The 23,156-nt window shown below is 41.8% G+C and overlaps 1 protein-coding gene across 1 annotated transcript in view; it reads left to right on the top strand.

Annotated features, from left to right (window-relative positions):
• Nucleotides 1-23,156, top strand: part of RBMS1 (RNA binding motif, single stranded interacting protein 1) — a 227,848-nt gene that overhangs the window by 114,642 nt on the left and 90,050 nt on the right. Inside the window, exon 2 of the mRNA XM_006766478.2 lies at nucleotides 18,969-19,144. Within this exon, the coding sequence (XP_006766541.1) occupies nucleotides 18,969-19,144 (176 nt within the window). The remainder of the gene's footprint in view (nucleotides 1-18,968; nucleotides 19,145-23,156) is intronic.

Here is a 23,156-nt window from a genome sequence, read left to right as displayed (position 1 = left end):
TTCTGCCTTTTGCAGCATTTTCCACTTTTGAACCCACAGGGTCATTTCCATTTTGCTCTATTTTTTTCGTTAACTCTGGCTATGCACAGGAGTCTCGAGTAGGAGGAGGGGAACTGAGAAGCTACTTACCTGTATGAGTCAGTTTCAAGATTAGAACTGGTAGTGCCTGTCCTGGGCACAGTCCTCGTGGCCAACTGGATACCAAGTTTAGAGAGGGACCCTGAGCAAGGTGAACTCAAGTGCAGCTGACATTTACTGAGTGCTGCTTACGAGCCTGGCATTTGGCTGAGGGCTCAACAGTAATTAGCTTGTGCAATCTTCACAACAACTCTGTGAGCTGGAATAGAGGGTATCCTCCTCACTTTACAGATGAAGAGCTGAAACGCGGAGATGTTATTTGCCCAAGGTCACAGTGAGTGAGCGGCAGTGTGGTCTGAGCTCAGGCTTGTGATTTCAGAATCGTCCTTTCAGCCCTACTTATCCCTAGAAGTTATTTAGGTGAAAGAAATTGCTCAGATACTGACACTTGTTTGAAGGTGTAAAGGAATACCGGGATGGGGGCAATAGGTATCATTAAAGATTTAAATGTGAATCAAAGAAGGGGAGACTAGACTTGTTATATGTTGTAGCAATTAAAAATGTTTTAGAAATAAATTATGTCATCGGCTGTATTGTCATGATTCCCCACCTCACCCCCAATCTCTATGGCATAGAGAAATATCTTTGTGTATGAGGTGGGACAGGATGCCCCATAAGTTTCTTCTGGATTGAATTATGGTTAAAGAATTAATGGCTATTAAAACTTGGTGGGTGCTTATGTACAGTAACTTTATATACATGTTTTAATTACATGCTCAGATTTTTAAAAGTAAGATTCGGGAAGTAAAAAAATCAGCTGTTAGCCCTGGCCTGGTAGCTCAGTTGGTTAAAGCATCGTCCTGGTATGCAAAAGTTTCAGGTTCGATCTCCAGCCAAGGTACATACAAGAAACAACCAATGAATGCATCAAGTTTAACGACAAATTGATAGCTCTCTCTCTCTCTCTCTCTCTCTCTCTCTCTCTCTCTCTCTCTGCCTCTCTCTCTCTCTCTCTCTGCAAATTAAAACATTTCTTAAACATCAAGCCTTTACAGAAAGCATGGTGTGTGTCAACAATTCATATCTAACTATAACTTCAGAATGTGACTTAAGATCTTTGCAGATATAAGTAGTTAAGGGTCTTGAGACTAAATTCAAGTGGATTCAGGGTGGGCCTTAAATTCAATGACTGTGCCCTAATAAGAAGGTAGGACAGCCCTGGCCGGTTTGGCTCAGTGGATAGAGCGTCGGCCTGCGGACTAAAGGGTCCCAGGTTCAACTCCAGTCAAGGGCATGTACCTTGGTTGTGGGCACATCCCCAGTAGGGAGTGTGCAGGAGGCAGCTGATCGATGTTTCTCTCTCATTGATGTTTTCTAACTCTCTATCCCTTCCCCTTCCTCTCTGTAAAAAATCAATAATATATATTTTAAAAAAAGAGAGAATCTTAAAAAAAGAAGAAGAAGAAGCTAGGACACAGAGACACAGAGAGAGATGGCCATGTGAAGATAGAGGCAGAGATTGGACTTATGCCACCAGAAACTAGAAGAGGCAGGGAAGGTTCTCCCTAGCCTTCAGAGGGAGCATTGCCCTGCTGACACCTTGATTTCAGGCTTCTGGCCTCCTGAGCTCAGGGAATCAATTTCTGTTGTTGTAAGCCACCCAGTGTGTAGTGATTTGTTGCAGCAGCCCCAGGAAACGAACACAGCCATTTTCCACTTGGTCCCTGTTTGTATTTTAACTTTGGCATAGCTTGATGCACATGTATCATTGTACTTGCACAAACTCTAAATTTTAAATTTCTTGCCACAGACGAGGCACAGTTAAATCGTATTAGGATGCTATACTTATGTTTAAGTTTTGAAAGAGATGAGGTGTATTTCAAGGAGTTGCCTTTTTTTTTTTTTTTTAAAGCCATGCTGGTGTTAGAAGTGGGTGGGTTTGTGATTCATGTGAAAGAATTTTATCAAACCACTCAGATGACTCCTTTAAGAAATTAGTCCCAAATAACTCTCTGTTTTACTCTCCTGAGCTCAAAAATCAGTGAAAAGTCTAGGAGGGAAGGTGTCATTTTCCCTGTGAGAGTTTAATAAAGTGTGTCCCGGGTAGAATGAATAACAACTGCCTGACCAGATGTGGCCATCACCAAGGGCAGGAGGATCCCAAAGTGATTACATCTGCTTGAAGGCTTATAGTAATTCTGATTAATCTGTTTTGAAAAGACAGATACCCACATATCTTAGGTATCCAAAGGCAGTAAGATTAAGATTGTTAGAACTTGTACTTTTCTCTGACTTGTAATTCTCACTATCAATCATAATTTGTTTAGTGTCCCCAGTGTTTCAAAGTTTAAACTAGGAATTTAAAAGTCTACTTGTCAGAGAGTTGGGAAATGGTTCCAGAGATGCTTTAGTCTAGAAAGGAAACATAGTAGATTTTCTGTGAAAGTAGAGATCTTGTTCCAGCTAGGAAAACAAGATAATTGATGCATTTTTCTCTAGATGTCAAACTCCTAAAATACTTAGGCTCTACAACCAGCTAGCTCTCGCTAACTTCTTTTACCGCCTTATGCCCCAGAGCTGTTCAGCATACAGCATTTTAGCAACTGCCTCAATGACATGCTTTGTAACAAATGCCGGTCTACGTTTGTTCCCTCACCAGACACACAAAAACTCTTGGACCAGGTGCCTTGCTCTAACGGGAAGGATGTGGTCATGTGTCCTTGAGGGGCTAATAGGGTCCTGGGCGAGATTTGGTATTTAATTCGAATGTGTAAATATTATAGTAGAAAATGTTAAAGTTTTCTTGAGATTAAAATATCGTATGTTGAGAAGATCTAAAGGAAAGCAAGTGGCCTTACTGTTCTCTAGCCATATTCCTTCGTAATAAATCTGCACTGTTGGTATTGGAAGGACACGTCACTAAGTTTCACTGTTTTGCAATCAGTGTCTTGAGCCAAACTTTTGGTAATGTTTTATTGATGGGCGTTAGGAAGATTTTCAAACTATGACATAGGTAAGTGGTTCATGGCAAAAGTTATTTTTTTCTAAAAGCCTTAATTAGTGCAATTGTGTATCAAATAAGGCCCCCAATTCAATGAAACTGAATGGCAAACTCCTCCCTACTCCCTATTTTGCCTTCTGCTTAGCTCCTAAAGAGGTTGTCAGAAAGACCTATGTCACCACCAGACTACCACCTCTTTGGTGATCTGGAGAAAATCTCTTCACTTCTGTTTTCTTATCTGTGTTATGGTGATAACCATACCTACCTTGTTGTGATTAAGTGAAAGAATACATAGAAAGTACATAGCTTGCTTCAAAAATAGTAACTGCTCAACAATGTTAGCGATTAGTACCATGAATGACACTCAGATCTCCAGGAAAAATCATGTGTTCAATAAGTCGCCATGATTTAAAGCAGGGGTGGGCAAACTTTTTGACTCGAGGGCCACAATGGGTTCTTAAACTGGACCGGAGGGCTGGAACAAAAGCATGGATGGAGTGTTTGTGTGAACAAATATAAATTCAAAGTAAACATCATTACATAAAAGGGTACGGTCTTTTTTTTTTTTTAGTTCATTTCAAACGGGCCAGCAGGCCGTAGTTTGCCCACGGCTGATTTAAAGTGTTTTTCCCTCTGATTTTTGTTTATTTGGGTATTTATAAGAATGCCTAGATTACTTAGGTAGTAAGAAAAAGTATTATAGATAGCTGAACCTACCCCTTTCAATTAAGAGAAAAATACGGTTTTTGGCATTTGGTCTATTTCTAGAAGGATAACAGCTAGCAAGGATTTGCACATTAGCTATTATGCAAGGTAAGATTGGATTTTGCAATAAGAAAACAAAGATGAAGTTAGAGTCTATAATACAGGCAAAGTTTCTGTGTGTATTTCTGGGGACAGCAGAGTAAGATAACCTATTCATGATTTTATGGGTAAATCTGGCTTCAATATTTACGATTTATGTCTGACCATTCAAAAAAGGTATCCAGGCAGGATTGAATGATCCTTTAGATTTGTATCTTCTTTTAATTTGCTTGGTTCTTCTAAAAAAAGCAGGGTGATGTTTTAGTTTGAACCATTCTTAGGTAACTGGAGCAACCCTTGGGCTGCAGGGCAGAGCGGAATAGCAGCCAGTGTCCTCTCTGTGGTGAGGTGTGGACCCGCTCCTCAGGCGTCCTGACTGATCAACAGTGTAGAAAAGGCAGCGAGAGGGCCTTTTCATTCCTAAATTTTCCCCATACTAGAAATTACCGTGCCTGGTTCTGACCGCCCTCGTCCCCCCGCGCCCCCCCCCCCCCCCAATTCTTTTTCGTTCATTTCTTTGTTCTATGCTCTGGTTTTTAAATTGGGCAGAGAGTACTGTTTTGAGATAAAATCTAGTACAAAATGTAAAAGAAGTATTGAAAGACTTAGGTTTTAGGAGGTATGTTTTCTGCCTGGAGAAATAGAAATTTAAAAACGGTATTCCCATCCTGCGTTTCTTCTTCTTTAGCAAACTGATTTGACAGTGTTGGGGTTGCTCTGAAGTTTCGATCCTCCTGCTTTATGTTCGCTGAATTCGGTGATCTGCGCGTGGCTGCAGGCTGGCTGGGGCTTGGCTCCTGTCTGCAGGGCTGGGGGCCATGGCAGTGTGTGGGCTCCGGCCTGTTCCCGTTCCTGCGCTGGAAATGCTTACTGGCTGCTGCGGATTAGGGCGGGTGGAGCCTGAGCTGGTCCTCCTCACAGGTCCCTGAGTGTGGAGTCGCCCAAAGCCAGTTTCCATTTCGGCACAATTTTCTTCATAAACTTGTCCGTGTGGGGTGGGAAAGGATGGTTTTGTTTTCTTGTTTTATGCATTTCGAAGGACAGAGACTAATGAAACTCTCTTTGGGTACTTGTCACTTAGCAAGTTAGACTAATCTGGGATTGGGGTTGAGAATGAAAGATGGTATATTTTGATTATGTGAAAAAAGATAAAATATATTTTATTTTATATTATAACGAAGCTAAATAAAATGAGAAGGAAGAAGGGTGGGTAAAACCCAAGTGTAGTAACAGTGCCGTATTGCTGTGGTAGTGTGATCCCCACACCAAACCCCTCAGGCACAGAGGTTCTGGGTCTCTGTCCAGGCTCCCTCGGAAAAGCTCCCGCTGAAATTTTCAGTAACCAGCATGTGTACGTCTGGCTCGTTCTGGTATAGTGGTGAAACAGATGCTTGCTGATGTACTTTACACAAAGAAAATAAAAAGATATCCAGGGAGATTAATAGCTTTTCTTTTTGAGCAACAACTCCCTACTCTAAATCAAGAGTATTGCGAAATAATTTAAAAACTAAAAGGGAAAAAAAAGAGCCATGTCTGGTTTACGTAAATATTGAAACTGTTTCCCAGATTCTGCTTACCGCCAAAATGAAGTTCTTCAGTTTCTCTCTCAGAAAGGATGAAGAGAGCAGGCCCGGGCCAGCGTGTGGATTGGTTAGCTTCCAGGGCACTAGGTGTTCCAAGGATGATAGCATCACTCCCGAGGGACTGGGCCGTAGTGCAGGGCCTGGCTCCCTACAGGGAGGAACCTGAGGACTGTTGGCACCAGCACGCACTCCGTCTAAGTGTGTCGTATCCATCAAGAGAAGTCTGACATGTCAGAGAACTTGCCCCTGCAGAAATGGGGAAATGCTGATCAGGTCAAAAGAGAAGCAGTTCTCCAAATTCACCAGCCAGCTGCTGGGAACAGGGCCCACATGCCTGTTCATATGAGTATAGTCATTGTGATGCTTCAGGAAAATAGCCAGCACTGTTACACAGGAAAGGAAAATTCTTACAACTTTTCTTTTTTTTTTAAGGAAACAGGATTGGAGATGGTGGCTGGACAATTCTAGTGATTCTTCAAAGCTTTCTCATCTAAGCCCATTAAATTGTCAGGTGCCCTTGAATGTACATTTCTGACAGAAAGGCTACTACGTGCTATAATAATCTATTTGACTTCTATATCTTCTTGTAGATGGTATAGGTAGTGACTGTAGGTGCTATTCACAATTTTTTATTATAAACACAAAAATAGACATGCTAACATTCACAAGAATTTTTAAAAAATTATATATTTAATAGATGGTATAAGCCTCCCCCTCCTTTTTTTTTTGGTAAGCAAGAAACTATTTGTCTAGCATAGACTAGACATGAACATCCAAGTAAGGCATCTAAAAACACAGGGTGGATGGGGAATACAAGGTATAAAAGAGGCTGTACAGAATAGGTACCTTCTTTTCTGTGATGACTGAACAGGACTAACATATAAGTTTCCTTTTTAAGAGTCTTAGAAAACATGGCATGTACCTTCATCCTTGCTACAGTGTTTATGCCAAACAAGGACTAGTGCTTTTTGACAGTGGGGGTGGGCATGGAGACCTAGTTCTGCCTTCAATTAGCTGTATGACCTTGGGGATATATATATATTTGACTTCTCTGGCCCTCAGGTTTCCTGAAAAGTGAGCGGTTGGATAAGATCAGTGTTTCTCAACATTTTAAAAGCCAAACCCTCTGATAAAAAAAAATACTGCCCCCACCTCCACTCCTCAGACCTATCTGAAGATTCTGTTATATCTCCAGTGGAGAGTTATTGAATTGTGTGATCTCTGATGTCTCTCTCAGCTCTAACATTTTGTGATTCTGAGCAGATACTCGATTGGAAATCAGATGAACAAGATTTTTATCTCATGTCGTGAGTAGATGCAGCTTTCTCCTTTTTGAAGCTGGAAAGGGGCATTTCTGAAATTCATCCTCACACACCCTCACTGCCTTGAGTCTTGCTTTGTGCGTGGACATCACCGACAAGCTTGCAAGAGCAGCAGAAGCTTTGCCTCACCTGAATGCTGAGTCAAAAGCTGCGTTTTTCCAAAGCAAGTGATTTCTGTGCTCATCAAAGTGTGAGAAAGGCAGCAGACCACTGTGCTTTAACCTGCAAGTGGCAATATTAGTGGGCTCTCTAATCAATCTAATAGGTTGCTGTCGGCAAGAAAAGATAATATTAGGGTACACTGCATATCATATGGTAAAGGAAAATAACACAACATTTTTGTTTCACTTCTGTATGTCTGTGCCAGTATGTGTGTATACAGGATTGAAATCTCAGGCAAAAAGTTAATTTTTTAGGTGGGTTTCTGGGAAAAAGAAAAAAAAGTTTAAAAAACAACAACACTGTGTTTTGTCTCTCAGAGACAACCATCTACTTACTCCCTTCTACTTACTCACACACAGCCACACACGGAGACATTTACACAGACACACAGAGGTATGAAATAAAGAGCTTTTCTGTACTGATTTCCCACACTGTATCAGATTTAAGCTGCTGGATTTTATCATGAGTCAGACATATAATCGTTCATTTTTTACGACTGAAAACTTCTTTCTGTTGATGCTTTACTTTGGTTGTAGACATATCACAACACTCAGATAATACTTCATTTTTAAAATTTTTATGAGGAGATTTCAATATACTCATTCAGTTTCCTGAAAGTACAGATAATGCTTTTTTTTTTCTCTAGGAGCTAATTTGTGAAACCCGCAGTACTGTAAGCTCATTCACATGTCCCTTTGCCAGTAAAAAAATAAATAAATAATTAACTTGAATAAATTCATTTGGAGTTTTATTTTTGGATAAGCTGACTCATAATCTTTCTCTCTTTAATGTTAAGTTAATCAGCTTACAATACTTTCAATAAGTGTTGTTTGATGTGAAGAAAGGATATTTAAAAATAGAGTGTTTCCAGCCAGGAGCTTCTGCAGCCTCAGCGGTAGTTCTTTACTTACCAGAAATACTGGGAGAAGATACGAACTGTGCTGTGCATGGCCTTTAACAAAACAGCTGGGAGGAAGCTGGGGACGCCGGGAGCCTACCTCCGCCGGCATGAGGCAGGAAACGCAGAGCCCCACAGAGGTGTTCTGAACTGTCCCGATAAAGATGATCCTGCACTTCCCGTAGGAAGTTTTCTTCTTTCAACTTATTTTGAGCAAAAAGGAAAAGAAGAGTTCATTCTTGTCCCCTTCACAAGGCTTTGTGTTGAGGAAGAAAACTGGTGTGGATCTGAACACACACACACACACACACACACACACACACACACACACACACGGGGCTCAGGAGGAGAAAGGCACTTTACACACACCTGCGTTTGGAATCCAGAAGAGTGCTTTGCACCTGGAGTTGGGCAGGGTTTCGTGTTTTCCCTGTTCTAATAGCTGGCTGCTTAGGATGTAATTGGCTTATTGTTTTGAGCTTTAAGGCGGTTTTAGAACTATTGCACGTTCCTTATACATATAAGATCAAACAGAATGTTCAGGGCTCCTTTCTACACTGATTACTCGTGGAAACAAAAAGATGCCAGCCAGGTTATTCGCCAGCGTAGAGTCTGGATAGATCTGAGTTATTAAGGTAATTTCAGCTATAATATTTTCACCTTAAGAACACTCTGGTTTCAGGAACTCTGAATATTACATCATTAAAATCTGTTTTGCTCCTTTAAACTTTAGCTGTCATTTTAGCGTAGCACATGTATTTATAATATTTCCTCGTTGTGATCGGTGACGAGGTAGGGAATCCATGGTTGGCCTGGTCTGCCGGTTTAACCTGCAGACCATTTCTCTGGCTGTTGGCAGGCAGATAGGAGAACACAGGTCCTGGCTGTCTGTGTCTTGATGTGCCTTAGTTGGCGATGGCAAGAAACCTTTATTTTCCAGTGTTAGCAGTGAGAGTTGGAAGGGAGCTTCAGGATCACCCAGCCTCACCTGTGCATTTCCAGGTGCGGAACTGAGCTTCCCAGATGTGACCTTCCAGTCCCTGGCCAAGGCAGGATTTGAATCCAGATATCCAGATTTTTCCATCCAGTAATATTTCTATTCTATGTACCTTTTCATGGAGAGGAGGGGAAAGAATTTCCCTAGTTTTATGTTCCCCACCAGTTGTCCTTTTCATTTATAATCTTCTTTTAAAAAAATATGTATTTTCATTGATTTTAGAGAGGAAGAGAGAAGGAGAGAGAGATGGAAACATCAATCATGAGAGAGAATCATTGATCTTTTGCCTCCTGCACACCCCCCACCAGCCTGGACTGAGAATCGAACCATGATCTCCTGGTTCATAGGTTGACCTCTCAACCACTGAGCCATGCCAGCTAGGATTGTTTTTCATCTTTAAATTCTCTTTTCTCCCTCAGAGACTCTCTACAGTAATACCTGACGACATCCTATCCATTTTCTGTCTTCAATTTCTAGGTTATCCTACTACCTTCCCAATACCCACCCCCCACCCCAAAATCAAGTTGTTCTAGCATATCTTCTGAACCAACCAAGACTGTGTTTTTCCCCACTGACTTTCATGAAGAATGACTCCTCCTGTTGGTATCTTTGTGGTCTCCTTCTCTCCTCTCACACCCACCCCTTTCAGGACCGCCATTCCTCTTATTGGTAATGGCTTGTCGTTAATATTCAGCTCACCCAGCTGTCTAGCCCTCTGTGAAGCCTTCTGCAACCTTTCTGTCTCAGGCTCCTTCGTCCCTGATCTTCCCTTGGTTGAACTCTCACTATTTTTAGAAACTGTACCATATTACCTATTATATGTGATGCAATTAAGGGTAGGTAAGGCCAGGAGCCCACTGTTAAAAGCTTTTCCTTCCTAATGCATGTGTTCTCTGGTAAGGAAGTTTTGAACCTATTGCTTCATCCTCTCACTTCCTTTCTTGGCCCTCCAGTTTTCTGGTGAATGACTTGGATTTAACTCCTTCAGTCTGGTATTTATATGTTGGGTTTTGGTTTTTTAAATAAGACTCTTTTTTTTTAGCAGTTTTAGGTTTACCACAAAACTGAGAGGAGGGTACAGAGATTTCCCATATACCCCTGCCCTCACACATACATAGTCTTCTCCATTATCTACATCACTCACCAGAATTGTACATTTTTTACCAAAGGTGAACACATCATAATCACTCAAAGTGTCATAGTTTACCTTAGGGTTCACTCTTGGTGTTTTAGATTCTATAGATTTGGAGAAATGTTTAATGACAGTATTCACCATTACAATGTCATACAAAGTGTTTTCACTGCCCTAAAAATCCTCTTTGCTCTAGATATTCATTCCTCCCTCTGAAGAGCCCCTGGATTGGCATAAGTTTTCAACTCTTCTAGGTAGATACCAAGGAGTGTGATTACTGGGTCGTTTGGTAAAAGTACGCTTAGTTTTTTGTAAAAGTCTCCAGACACTCTTCCAAAGCAGCTGTACCATTTTGCGTTCCCATCAGCAATGAATGCAAGTTTCTGTTGCTCTTTGTTCTCCACAGCATTTGGTGGTGTTAGTGTTGCACCGTTTGGCCATTCTAATAGGTATATAGTAAGTAGAATATTGTTGTTTTAATTTTTATTAAATTAAAATTTTATTGAATTATTTCCTGATGACATATGTGAAGCGGCTTTTCATGTGATTGTCATCTGTATATCTTTTAGTGCGTTAAAAATGGTATTTATTGAATTCCACTGCCTTGGGAGTCCTCAAACACAAGGGCACCTTCAGGCTCCTACGTGAGGGAGGAGCTCGCTGCAGTTTGAGGACCACTGGGCGAAATGTTCTCAGGGAAGCGCTGCCTGTGGGAATTTCTCAGGGATGTGGAATAAGCTGTTTTCTAAAGTCCAGTGGTGATGCCGGCAGGAAATGTAACAGGTGCCAAGTAGAAAATGACAAATTTAGGAGTAACTGAGTCAAAATTGGGTCCAAAGAAAAACTGGGACACATCTCTGAAGGCTGCGGGAAAGCTAATAGCACACGTCCCTTGGAAGCATGGTTGGCCAGAGTGTTGGACTAGCTGGCCTGATGCGTTGGAGCCGTTCTGACTTCCTGTAGGAAACTGGAATCAGTTTCAAAGGTCAGTTTGTAGATGTGCTGAGCCAGCTAAGATGCCACAGCCAGCCATAAACCTCAGGGGCCAGATGAAACTCTTTAAAATCCAGGGTACAGAAAGCTTCTAATTTTTTTCCTGTTGAGGTTTTCCCATGCATGTTTTCCAAGTAGGGGATTGAGCCTGAAACCTAGGCATGTGCCCTGGACTGGTCTCGAACCTGGGACCCTTCAGTCCGCAGGCCGACATTCTATCCACTGAGCCAAACCTGCTAGAACTGTATATTTTTAAAATGAAGTGTCTATTAAGGTTTTGGGCCCATTTTTAAAATTGGGCTGTTTGTTTTCTTATTGTGAATTTTAAGATTTTTAAAAACATATTTTGAATAGCAGTCCTGATAGGATACATCTTTTGCAAATATTTTCTGGCAGTCTCTGGCCTGTCTTCTAATTCTCTTAATATTGTCTTTTGCAGAGTTGTTAATTTTAATGAACTCGAGCTTATCAATCCCTCCCTCCTCCCCCCCATGGATTGTGTCTTTGGTGTTGTATCTGAAAAGGCATCATACCCAAGATCATCTAGATTTTCTCTTTATCTTCCAGGAGTTTTTGTGTTTTACATTTAGGTCTGTGATCAGTTTTGAGCTAAGTTTGGCAAAGGGTGTAAGGTTCGTGTATAGATTCATTTTTTTTGCATATGGATGTCCGGTTGTTCCTGCACATTTGCTGAAGAGACTATCTTGGTTCCATTGTATTGCTTTTGCTTCTTTGTCAAAGATGAGTTGATATATATTAATGGAGGTTGCGTGTTGGTTTTTATCCATCTCCCCTCTTATAAATGCTTTTACAGAAACTAGAAGGAACAAATAGGAAAAGAACTCTGGTGTGTTTCTTGGCCCAGAGTTCTCAGTAGGCAACCTGTGGCATCAGTGGGGTTCTTGGGAAGACCTTTGGAGGGAATGGAACAATGGAACTGATTTTCATGCAGGAGCACAGAATCAGTTCTTTAAAAGGCATTTGAATGATAAGGAATGTAGTTTCATGGTGGAACCTTGAAGGGAAATTTGACCTCAGGAATCACATGTATCTATGGTGTGTTTTCTACCATGGATTTTCAACACCTACTTGCCCCTTCTTCTTCTTACTCCTTCACAGCCTCTACCTCCACCAAGAGCTTGTCCAAGTTGTTTTAATTAAGATCTTTTCCCTTTGGTTAAAGTTGGTTTTCATTTCTACAACATGGTCTCCATCCATTGAATCAGCCATGTTGTATCCACAGGCTATTTAATATAAGCCCCCACCCCTTTTTTAAAAATTTTTTACCTGAAGAGATTATAGCTTTACATGCAGGGATCAGCTTTGGTGGGCATCTTTGAGAATATGAAATGTGAAATCTATTGGGAATTTTTGTTTTTAGATTATATTTGAACAGCCAACCCAACAATATGGACCCCTCTCCTCTGACAGGTGTAATCCAACCACAAATACTGAATAACCTGTTTCTCCATTTCACAGTCTTAGAGGCTGCAAAGTTTGTCACCAAACGGGACAGTGATGATATGAGAACCATTTTTTTTTATTATAGTGATGAAAAATGTATAACATACAATTTTCCATCCTTTTTTTCCATCATAGTTCACATTTAGTATTATTCTGTATTTGTTTCAGGTGCACAAGATAGTGGTTAGACAATCATATACTTTATAGGCTGGTCCCCCTAATATTTTAAGTACACCCCTTCCCCTCCCCCCCGCCCTTACATAGCTATGAGAACCAGTTTTATTAACTAGTTGGCCATGTGATTTTAAGCTTTGCTATCCTAACATCAAATGGGATTAAGTGATGTATGCCCATTTGCCCTTCCCCCACATTATGGAAAAGTAAGGACCTGTATGTGTGAAGGGACACTGTTGTTTCATTAATATAGGTGCTGTCTCTTCAGTTTGACCTACCCGGAAGAACATCTGCTTCCTGACCAGTTTCTCATCTCTCATTAATTCCCCCCCCCCGCCCCCCTCCATGCTGAGCTTGTGTACTTTCCCAGCTCCCTGTGCCTTTATCTTTCTCAGCTACTATTCCTAGCCCTCTTTGAGCCACTCAGGTTTCTAAAAGGAAACAAAGAAAATATCCTCATTTGGATGCTTTTCCTTCTTCCTGCTTGATAATTCCCTTAAATTGTTCAATTTCTTTCAGATCTTAAAAGCTTATGGAGAGGAACAATGTGTGTAATTAGTACAGTATATAGTATCTTTACATAGTACTCAGTTCATGCCAGCTTGATATTATCCTATATCCCGGTGTAAATGATAATGTTCCATAACTTTTGCCAGTTCTCAGGAGCAACTGTAGTGATTATTTTGCTTGTGGATAAGGTGAAGATAGGGCAGCCCTGAGCGTTGAACACGTGGTCCTTTCTCTCTCTCTCTCTCTCTCTCTCTCTCTCTCTCTCTCTCTCTCTCTCTGTAGGGGAGGTGGCAGGGTGGGGATGCAATTATGGATTATAACCCTCCTAAACTATAAGAATGATAACCTTAAGGAAGACACAAGGGTAATGGAAAGGCAGATTGTAGGTTTCCTTTGTCTTCAAAATGTATTAGAATTCTTAGGGAAGTTACTAAGTAAGGGGGAGGGGAGAGGGCAGCTTCAGCTATAAGATTGGCCAGAACACTATTCTTGAGTTTATTAGAAATAGGAAGGAAATGAGACAATAGAATTTATGATAGGTCTTTATTTTTTTATTGTCTTTGCTGAATAGACATCTACAGTAAAGCACACAGTTACTAATACATTTTAGTTCACACATGATTAATTTTTGCCTTTTTTGTAAAAGACTTTTAGGCTTCCATATAGAAGAGAAGACGGCTTAGTGGGGTGTGATGTGATGGAGAGGGAAAGATTGGCTGTGAGTATAGTTGTCATGTGCCTGTTGTTCATCATCCTGTCTTTTAATGGAGGAGGCGCATGGGCCTTCCTGCCGGGATGGAGGCCTCAGAGCTGTCCACACAGGAAGTCCTCCCTGAGTGCTTTCCACACAGGAAGTCCTCCTGATTGCTGACAAGCTCTCTTCCTGCAGGTGCCCACACCCACTTGTGCAGGGAATGCTAATGGAGCCACCCCATTTATTTACCACTGACTTTGTTTTTTTTATCAACTTTGGCATGCAAATTAAGCCCCCATAAATGTTATGAACAGGGAATTAGCTCGTTTCCCCTGCCTTTGGATAGGCAGCTTTGGTATGTAGCTTGTTTATATGACCTGAAGCAGTGAAATTGGGCCAGAGGAGGCTGGAATAGACTACTATGCTCTGAGGTAGACTACTAATACTAGGATGAGTCAGCACTTAGCTGTAGTATTCCTCTCCCCCACTCCCCCCCTCACACACACACACACACACACACACACACACACACACACACACACAGTTCCTTAATTAGGTGAATTTATGTACCAGTAAATCAGTTACAGACTTCATCCAAGTGCCAGGGGAAAGGGAGGGTGTCTCTCAAATTACAGGACAGCTTGGGGGCTTTGAGAGACAAAATGTAAAAGGACAACCAGTGATGAAAATGAAGGTTGGTAAAAGGTCCTCCCTTCGTAAGCTTTTTTTTTTTTAAGTTTAACATTTGTGCTATTGAGGCATAACTACAAAATGTCATTGCTTTAGGTGATCTGGTTCTGAAGTTGCAGTTGAAGACTTGTCAGTGCTTTTCAGTCTGGGAGGGAAGGTCTTCTTCACTGGTTACCTTGAGCTTTCCTAAAGTGCTCTCTGTTCAGCCTCAATACTCTGGATTTTTTGTTAATGAAAAGATAGATAAGGTAAAATTTTTAAAAGCCAGCCTATTTAAAGCTAACTTTGTTACACACACACACACACACACACACACACACACAGCAGCTGTTTGCTCATTAAATTAATTTAAAGGCACCTTTGGCTGCTTTTCTTAGGAAAACATAGCCACCAATGGTATTATCATATGTTAGAGAAATTTGAATATAGTAAGGTTGCAGGAAGGTTGGGCACAGGAAAACCAAAGACTACAAATGGGGCTTTTAGAAGATAGTAGACAATGTTTGGGATGCCATTTAGAGAACTGTTTCAGGGTTCCGGCTTTGTTGTCCAGCTGACCTGGGTTCAAATTCCAACCCTGCCTCCTACTAAATGTGTGGTCTTGGCACATTACTTAACCCCCACTCCCGCCTTGAGACTCCGTTTCCTCATCTGCAAAATGGGAGAACAATCATGTACCTGCCTCACTGGTAAAGTAATGCACATAGAGCAACTGGCACCATGTCTGGCACATACTTAGCAGGCAATACATGACAAGTTATTACTCACAGGTTTAGAATTATCATTAACCCATTCTGAATATTTAGGAGTATTTAACTATTGTGTATGAATTTTCTCCTTTGAATATGAACTTAAATTTTTATTTTCAGCACGTTCTAAAAACTTAATCTTTGATGAAAAATTTTCTGCACCAGGAAATAAAAAGTTGACAACCTAGAATAATTCAGTGCTTCTCTCTTTTGGATATCTTTCTCTGTGTTCAGCGAGTTCTGAGAAATAGTTGACATTAGGATAACATGTGAATTTGAACTTGTTCTATACTGAGTGGTCAGATTATTATGACCACCTGACATTTGTAGGCAAATTAGCAATAATTTCGCACTGAAGTTGCTAGAGGGCCAGATCATTATAAACGTCTGAATAGCACAACATACCTAAGTATCATTGCTGATCAAGTTCATCCTATCATGTTGATGGTGTATCCCAATGGAGATGGCTTCTTCCAACAAGATAATGCGCCATGCCATGGTGCTCATATTGTGCAGGAGTGGTTTCAAGAACATGAGGGAGACTTTACCTTGCTTAGGTGGCCCCCCCAATCACCAGATCTCAATCCAATTGAGCATTTGTGGGACCAAGCAGGCAGCTGGTTCCACAACCATCAAATCTCAGTGTTATTCATCAGGCATGGTGTCAGATTCCTCGCATCACCTTTCAAAATCTCGTGGAGTCAGTGCCAAGAAGAATCGCCGCAGTACTGAAGGCAAAAGGTGGCCCAACGAAGTACTGATGGGGTGGACATAATAATCTGGCCACTCAGTGTATATAGGATTCACCAGATGTCAGTCGGTTCCCCTCCGGGTACGTTCAGGAAACCCCTTCTCCCACCAGGGATGGGGTACAGGAGAACTCCTTGCCCTTAGGGCAGACCAGAGGGGAAGCAGGAAGGGACAGACTACATGCTCCCCACCTACTTTCCAGAGTTGGAAAATATTACTGTAATAAATATGGAGGCCTGTCAAAGATATATTAAATCAGCTGTGCAAATTCTGAGATGTAAATCATGCTTCTACTTCTGCCAAAAGTAAATACATAAATAAAAACCTACTATTTTCATGTCCAAATAAACTCCACATAAATCATACCTTTAAATGTTTCTTTTAATCATACGGTCCACACCCGGCCCTCCACTTTCCATCCCAAAGCAAAGCAGAGGTTAGAGCTGATGTAGACTAGGAATGCCATCTCCGAAATGTGTGATGGTCCATTTGCTTTGTGTTGGTATAATCCCTCTGAGGGTGAGGGGAGCCCTGGTCCACAGCTTCCTTCAGACTGCTCCAGGCCTTACCCATGGTGACCATGTTTCATCCCCCTACGAGCTGCTCTGCACATACCGGGTCCTGCAGTGAAGAACAGGGAGGTTTGTGGCAAGGACAGGTTCTCGGCATCAAAGATGATTTAAGAAAAAAACTCAGTCTTGCCTAGGTTGTCCACAGCTACAGGTTCTTGTGTAAATCAAAGGCTTGGGGCAGAGAGGCCGCTGTGTGTGACTTCCCAGCACCTCTGTGAGCTGAAGCGAGAAATAGGGCATGCCTGGCTACTTCCAGGTAGCAGCTAGCAGAGGACTGAGTGACTTTGGAGAAGAAACACAGGCCTCTGCATGTGGCATGGCTGAGGGTCTGAGTTCCCATCTGTGGCAGAACAAGGGGCAGGGATTATTCTTAGTTCTACATCTAGAAACCCAGCTTCGCTGTCCCTTAGAGAAAGCCAGGGACGAGAGGAAAGGATTGGAGCTCAATGACTTATTAATAAATCAAAGACACTTGATGGGATTTGATCTCAGGCAGGTTTTGTTTTGGATTAAGTAATACTGATGTTCCCAGTTCAGATTCGTCCTTTATTTTTACATTGACTGTTGTTAACTCTTTTTGCTACTTTTTTTTATAAAAGCGAATCTCATGAGGTAAAGTAGCATTTGGACTTATGGTCCCTGGACAGTGAGAAGTAGCATCTGCATAGTATCTCTCTCTATATAAAAGCCTAAGGGACCATTATGACCGAACAACTTGTCGACCAGTCACTATGATACACACTGGCCACCAGGGGGCAGACGCTCAACGCAGGAGCTGCCCCCTGGTTGTCAGTGTGATCCCACAGCCAACCTCCCGCAGCCCCTCCCCCCACCTGGCCACTGGCAAACCTCCCACGGCCCCTCCCCCCAGCCATCAGCCAACCTCCCACGGTCCCTCCCCCTGGGCCCTGATCGGGTGGGGGTGGGGGATACACAGCTGGCAGACCAACCTCTCATGGTTCCTCCTGTTGGCCGGCAGGCCCCCTGATAGGCCTCGATCGCCAGCCAGTCCAAGGGACCCCACCCGTGCACGAATTCATGCGCCAGGCCTCTAGTAGGACATAAAGAAGCGAAAGCTTTCATGTCAGATTAATGGGGATCCCAGTGTGTTGGGCTACTGGCAAACTAGGATGGTCATGGCAGAAACTGGGTGCAGAGCCAGCTGTCCATCATGGGTCGTTGAGATTATGCAAGGTTACATTTATTGCAAGGGGTCTGCTTTTTGAACCAAAGTGAAATTTAATTATGTCTTAGAGATGCCTAATTTTCTTGTTTGTGGTAGTAAAGATCAAGCTGTAAGATTTTACATTTTGGTTGAATGTCTGTTTAATTGTATTTCTTCAAGCTGTTACTAAACCTAAGTGCTGTCCTTGGCTTCGTATATTTGTTATTTAGAAGGTGTGAGATGAAAACATGTCTGTCCTGCTGTGAAACTGCTGAGCATTTGCTGTGAGGACACCTTGGGGTGTGCTCACTTCCATCTCAGACTGAACCAACTCACTTCCTCAAAAGTCATGTGTGTGGCCTAGGGGCGGAGGCTGTGGTTGCTTTCGATTGGTTAACAGAGAATTATCGGGTGTGAGCACAGTTTCAGTCATTCTTCCTAGGTGGCTGCTGACTGTGAAACCACACTGAGCCCTGGTTGCGAGCTTTACAAAAGATGTTGCTTGCTGTGAGGGCTAAGGAGGTTTCCAGATACTTCACCATTCTCACAGGGGTTAAATTCCACAAGGTTAGGCAGAGCAAAAGGCAGAGTTCCTGTCAGTCTTACCCAGATGTCTCAATGAAGCTGTATGCCTATCATAGAACTAGGTGAAGTTTTCCTTATTTGAGCATCTTGATTGGACTCTTAACTTTCTTACACTTGAAGAGTAATTGTGTGTGTTTTCCGCCCAACTCATCTTAATAAAATTATTAGCAACTTTCAATCAAATGTTCTTCAGAATGTGAAAACCTTTTCAAAAGTCTAATGATCTCTAAATTATTGTATTTAAAAATATTACCACATAACTGCCTGCAAGTTAATTGTAAGTCTCAGTAGGTATGTTCCTTAAAATGTGTGACTAAATTAATCTTACATAAATTTAGTCATACTTAAGGTGCCCATCAGAATATTCTACTGAATAAAATCCTATTGTTAATTTCATGTTGAAAGGGAGAATGTTTTTTTTTTGTTTGTTTTTTTGTTGTGTGTGTGTGTTTTTTTTAGGATTTGTTTGTTTTTTTGGTGTGTGTGTGTGTGTTTTTTTTAGGACAAACATGTTTTTAAGGTATAAATTAAAGTTTATATATTAAAGTAGCTTAAGAAAATCTGTTGCAGATCAAACAGCTTCTGAACGGTGCTAAATACCTTCCATCTAGTCTACTCTTTCTAACACTCCTCTTTGTTTTTCAGCAGTCTCTGGTCCCAGCCCACCCCATGGCCCCTCCCAGCCCCAGCACCACCAGCAGTAATAACAACAGCAGCAGCAGTAGCAACTCAGGATGGGATCAGCTAAGCAAAACGAATCTCTATATCCGAGGATTGCCTCCCAACACCACAGACCAGGACCTGGTGAAGCTGTGTCAGCCGTAAGTAGCAGTGGCTCTTATTGTTTTTAGCTGCTAAATATTTCTTTGATCTGATTATAGAGCGATATAAATTGTGTTCTAGGAGAGGTTCAGCACAAGATGGATCTGTGAATCCTCATTATCGACACAGTGATAGTTTCCAGATTTTAAGTCCTTGGGCACTTCTCCGGTCAGCATTAATATCACCAGAATATGCCCATGTAACAAAATAAATTGGAGCAGTTTCTCAGTAGAATTTGACTTCATTGGCATATGAGGAGTACAGTCTGAATTACTTAAAAACGTGTAGCTCAGTCCTTTGGAGGAGTGCTCATTTTTGGTGGGAGCACATCTAGGGGCCAGTCTGTCACATAATAACAGAAACTCTAGTTGTCACTGTTTGTCAGAAAGGGAGTTACTGCCGACCTTTATCCCAAATTTGTGTAAAACTCGGAATTCCAGCCAGGAAACGGTCGCCTGTGTTCATTAGCCACCTGTACTTTTGTGGCCCGGTTGTGCACCCTCCTCTCCTTGGGAATTCTATTCCCCATCTTCCTGTTTCCGTTCTCACTGCCACCCTTTCTGAGTCTTGTGAAGAGAGATGGGCACACGTGTGCAAAGTTCCACAGTAAGTTTTCATTTTACACTAACACTGTCGGTAGGATATAAATGTGCTGCTTCGCTGCAGCTCCATGGACTCGCTCAGTAAGGAAGCATTCACTTAAAGCAAGGAGCCAGAAGCACTGTGCAGTGCAAGGACTGTGGTGTAAAGATGTAAAGGCCTTTGATCACTTTGAGCTGTAAAAGCCTACACATATAACAGCGTCTTTTATTTATCCAAAGAAAGTAAGGGTCCCTTACAAAAGGGATTTTAAAGACCTGGGAAAGGAGATATCACTAATACATGTTTCCCGTTCCCTGGAAAAATATTCCCAGTTCTCAACGTCCGATCAGTAGCATCAATTTTTCTGTTGTCCTGGGTGAAATAATTAGACTTATTCTCATTTTAAGAAAAAACGTTTTCAGAACTTACTTGGTTAGTATTTCCAAGTTGGAACTAAACGTAACTTCTGGCCCTCCATACGGTGGTGGTGGTAGTTTTCCTTTGTGTTGTTTTAGAGAGGAGGGCGGGTCAGCGGCTGGTGTTTCTTTAGGATCTGAAGAGCTTGATGAGCCTCATCTTAGCACCCTCCCTGGGGTGCTTCGCTTGTGCTACGCTTTTGATCATCCCTCTTGGACTTCGATGGCCGCCCTTTGCTTCTAGGACAGTGAAATCATGGCTTGTGCTGGGGACTATTCTGAAAGCAAGTCTGGCTCTTAGGATTGGTCATGTCTGGCCCCGGCGTCAGAGGGAACTTTGCCAGGCACGCCCTGCCCTACTGCAGCTGTTCAAGATCACAAATAGGCCTTCTGCTGTCTTGTCTGCTGCTGGCCTTTACTGGCATCATCATCTCCTTTTGCAGCATAATTACAGGTAGACAGAGCGCCGTGAAGTCTAAGGTGCTAAAAATACAACTTCGTAGGAAACAGAATGAGGCTACCCCTCAAATTCTTGAGGTTTAAGAGGAGGAGAAAGAATTTCAGATGACACGTTGTGCCTCACCTAGTTTTGAATCATGTAAGCTGAGTTTTCACATCAAGGAGATAGAGTTCGATCACCATTAAATGATAGAGTAACGCCATAGTCTTGTATATAGTAAATATGTATTTGGGAAAATTGAACCAGCATTTTTTTTTCCATTGAATCAAATCGTATTCCAAATGCAGTAGAAGAGCATTTTAGAATTTTGCCTAGAAAATTCATTCCTTATTTGTCGGTCTCTTTGCTGTATGTGGATTTTCTTAATGTGGGGAAACATCACTCTCTGCCGTTATCAGTAGCACTTCATTCTCTCCTATCATTTGCAAATGCCCAGGTTTGATGTTTAACTCCAGTGAGAGTTTTCTCGATATGTATTATACAGAGTCGAGACATGCAGTAAGAAAGGACTCTGTGTCAGTATCTGCCAAGAGCTTCATTCCATTGAACACAGAGCATCTCATAAATACCAGATCTGACTTGGTGACAGTTTTGTGTCTTAGAACGGAGAGAGAGAACGTGTGCGCAATGGTATTCCTGTTTCGGACTTAATTGTTTCCAATAAAGAATAACTAGTTGGTGACATGGAAATGACAAGAATCTTATGGGAAAGTGACTCATCCTAGAGCTTCAAAAACCCAATGGACATAATTAGAGATTTTAGAAAAGTGAGTATCCGAAACTTTTCAGAAAAGATAGGTGTACATTCATAGCTCTAAAAAAGGAAAGACATTTTAGAAATAAAATTTAGTAATTTCAAATTAACCTGAGTGGGGATTGCAGGATAATTGGAGTAAGTAATTTGGGTCTCTAAGGGGTTGGATATTTTAGAGGGTTACCTAACAGAAAGATGGGACTAGATACCTAAAATGTGTGTAATAGTGACCCAGTTCTGTGCAAATAATGCATGGTCTAAAAGGCAAGAATGGCATGAAGATTGTGAAAACTGGAGAAGAAAACAAAAAATATTTTTAAAAAGCTTTGTTGGGAGTAGAATATACAGATGTTACAGTCTTAGAAGAAATGGCAGTGAAAAAGCTGATATAAAGTGATAAGAAATGACAAGTCAGAGTAGATTACGGTGGGAAAGCAGCCACATCCCAAGTCAGAGAGAGATTCAGGATGCTGGAAAATGTAGATCAACTTTGTTAAGTTAAGAGGGCAGGGCTTCAGTGTTAGGTTGTGGAATGAGGTAGCATCAAGGACCAACAGGGGCGTGACAGTGGTTATGGTGCTAAGGTGATGTGGGCTCAAAGGAGAAATATTTTTTTAAAAATATATTTTATTGGTTTTTTACAGGCTCAGTGGTTAGGGCATAGGCCTGCGGACTGAAAGGTCCCAGATTCGGCTCCGGTCAAGGGCACAAGCCCAGGTTTTGGGCTCGATCCCCAGTAGGGGGCATTCAGGTGCCAGCCGATGAATGATTCTCTCTCATTGATGTTTCTATGTCTCCCTCCCTCCTTTCAGTCCGCAGGCCGAGGCTCTATCCACTGAGCCAAACCGGTTACGGCAAAGTAATACTTTTTTAAATCCTCACCCAAGGATATGTTTTTTGTTTGTTTTTAATAATGAGAGAGAGAGAGAGAGAGAGAGAGTCTGATGTAAGAAACATTGATCAGTTTCCTCCCATAGAATCAAACCTGCAACCTAGGTATGTGCCCCGAGTGGGAATCAAACCTGTGACTTTGGTGCATGGGACAATGTTCCAACCACCTGAGCCACCTGGGTAGGGGGAAAGGAGGAACAGTTATTGAAAGAAGCTGACCAGCCCTAGTTAACTTCTCAATTGTGAAATGTGTATGAGAAATCTTGTTGGGACCTCGTGACTACTCCAGGCAGCTGCAGCTTTGCTTCCTGTTTCTAAAAAGTTATCAACTCAAAAAGAGTACATCAGTACAATGAATCAGCAAGTTTAGGAAAAGAAATAATCTTGGAAACAGAAGGATTATCTATTGCCCCTTGATCTTCAGACATTCTTAACTCCCTTCTGAAAAAGCATATAAATACTTTAGTTGACTCTGTTACCATTTTGTTTCTCTCATTCAAACTTCTCAGGTGAATTTTCTGGGAAATGAATTGAGGGCTCTCATTGCTACCATTTTCTTGCCACCTTAATTTAACCCTTTGCTTTTTGCCGTCAAGTTCCCAACCTTTCGTCTCCCTTCTCTGCTCTAGCTTTCATCCTCCTCCACTTTTCCTCCTCAGCTCTTGGCTCTTTTGATATTAGTTGTCTTGGCTTGTTCCTCTGTGGCCTCACCCGCTCATAGGGTTACCTCTCCTGTTCGCACCTCAAACTCAACATTACCTCCTTCCTCTCTGAACTGTCATTTTGCCAGATTCACTCTCCTCAACTTGAAACTTTCGAGCATTCGTTGACTATTTCTGGTTGTCTTCTTAGTCACCAGCTCTTCAGCTCCCTCTTAGGGCTATCTTCCTCCTCACTGAGAGGAATCG

This window comes from Myotis davidii, unplaced genomic scaffold (assembly GCF_000327345.1).
Source record: "Myotis davidii unplaced genomic scaffold, ASM32734v1 scaffold59, whole genome shotgun sequence".
NCBI lineage: Eukaryota > Metazoa > Chordata > Mammalia > Chiroptera > Vespertilionidae > Myotis > Myotis davidii.
This window is presented reverse-complemented; position numbering and strand designations above follow the sequence as displayed.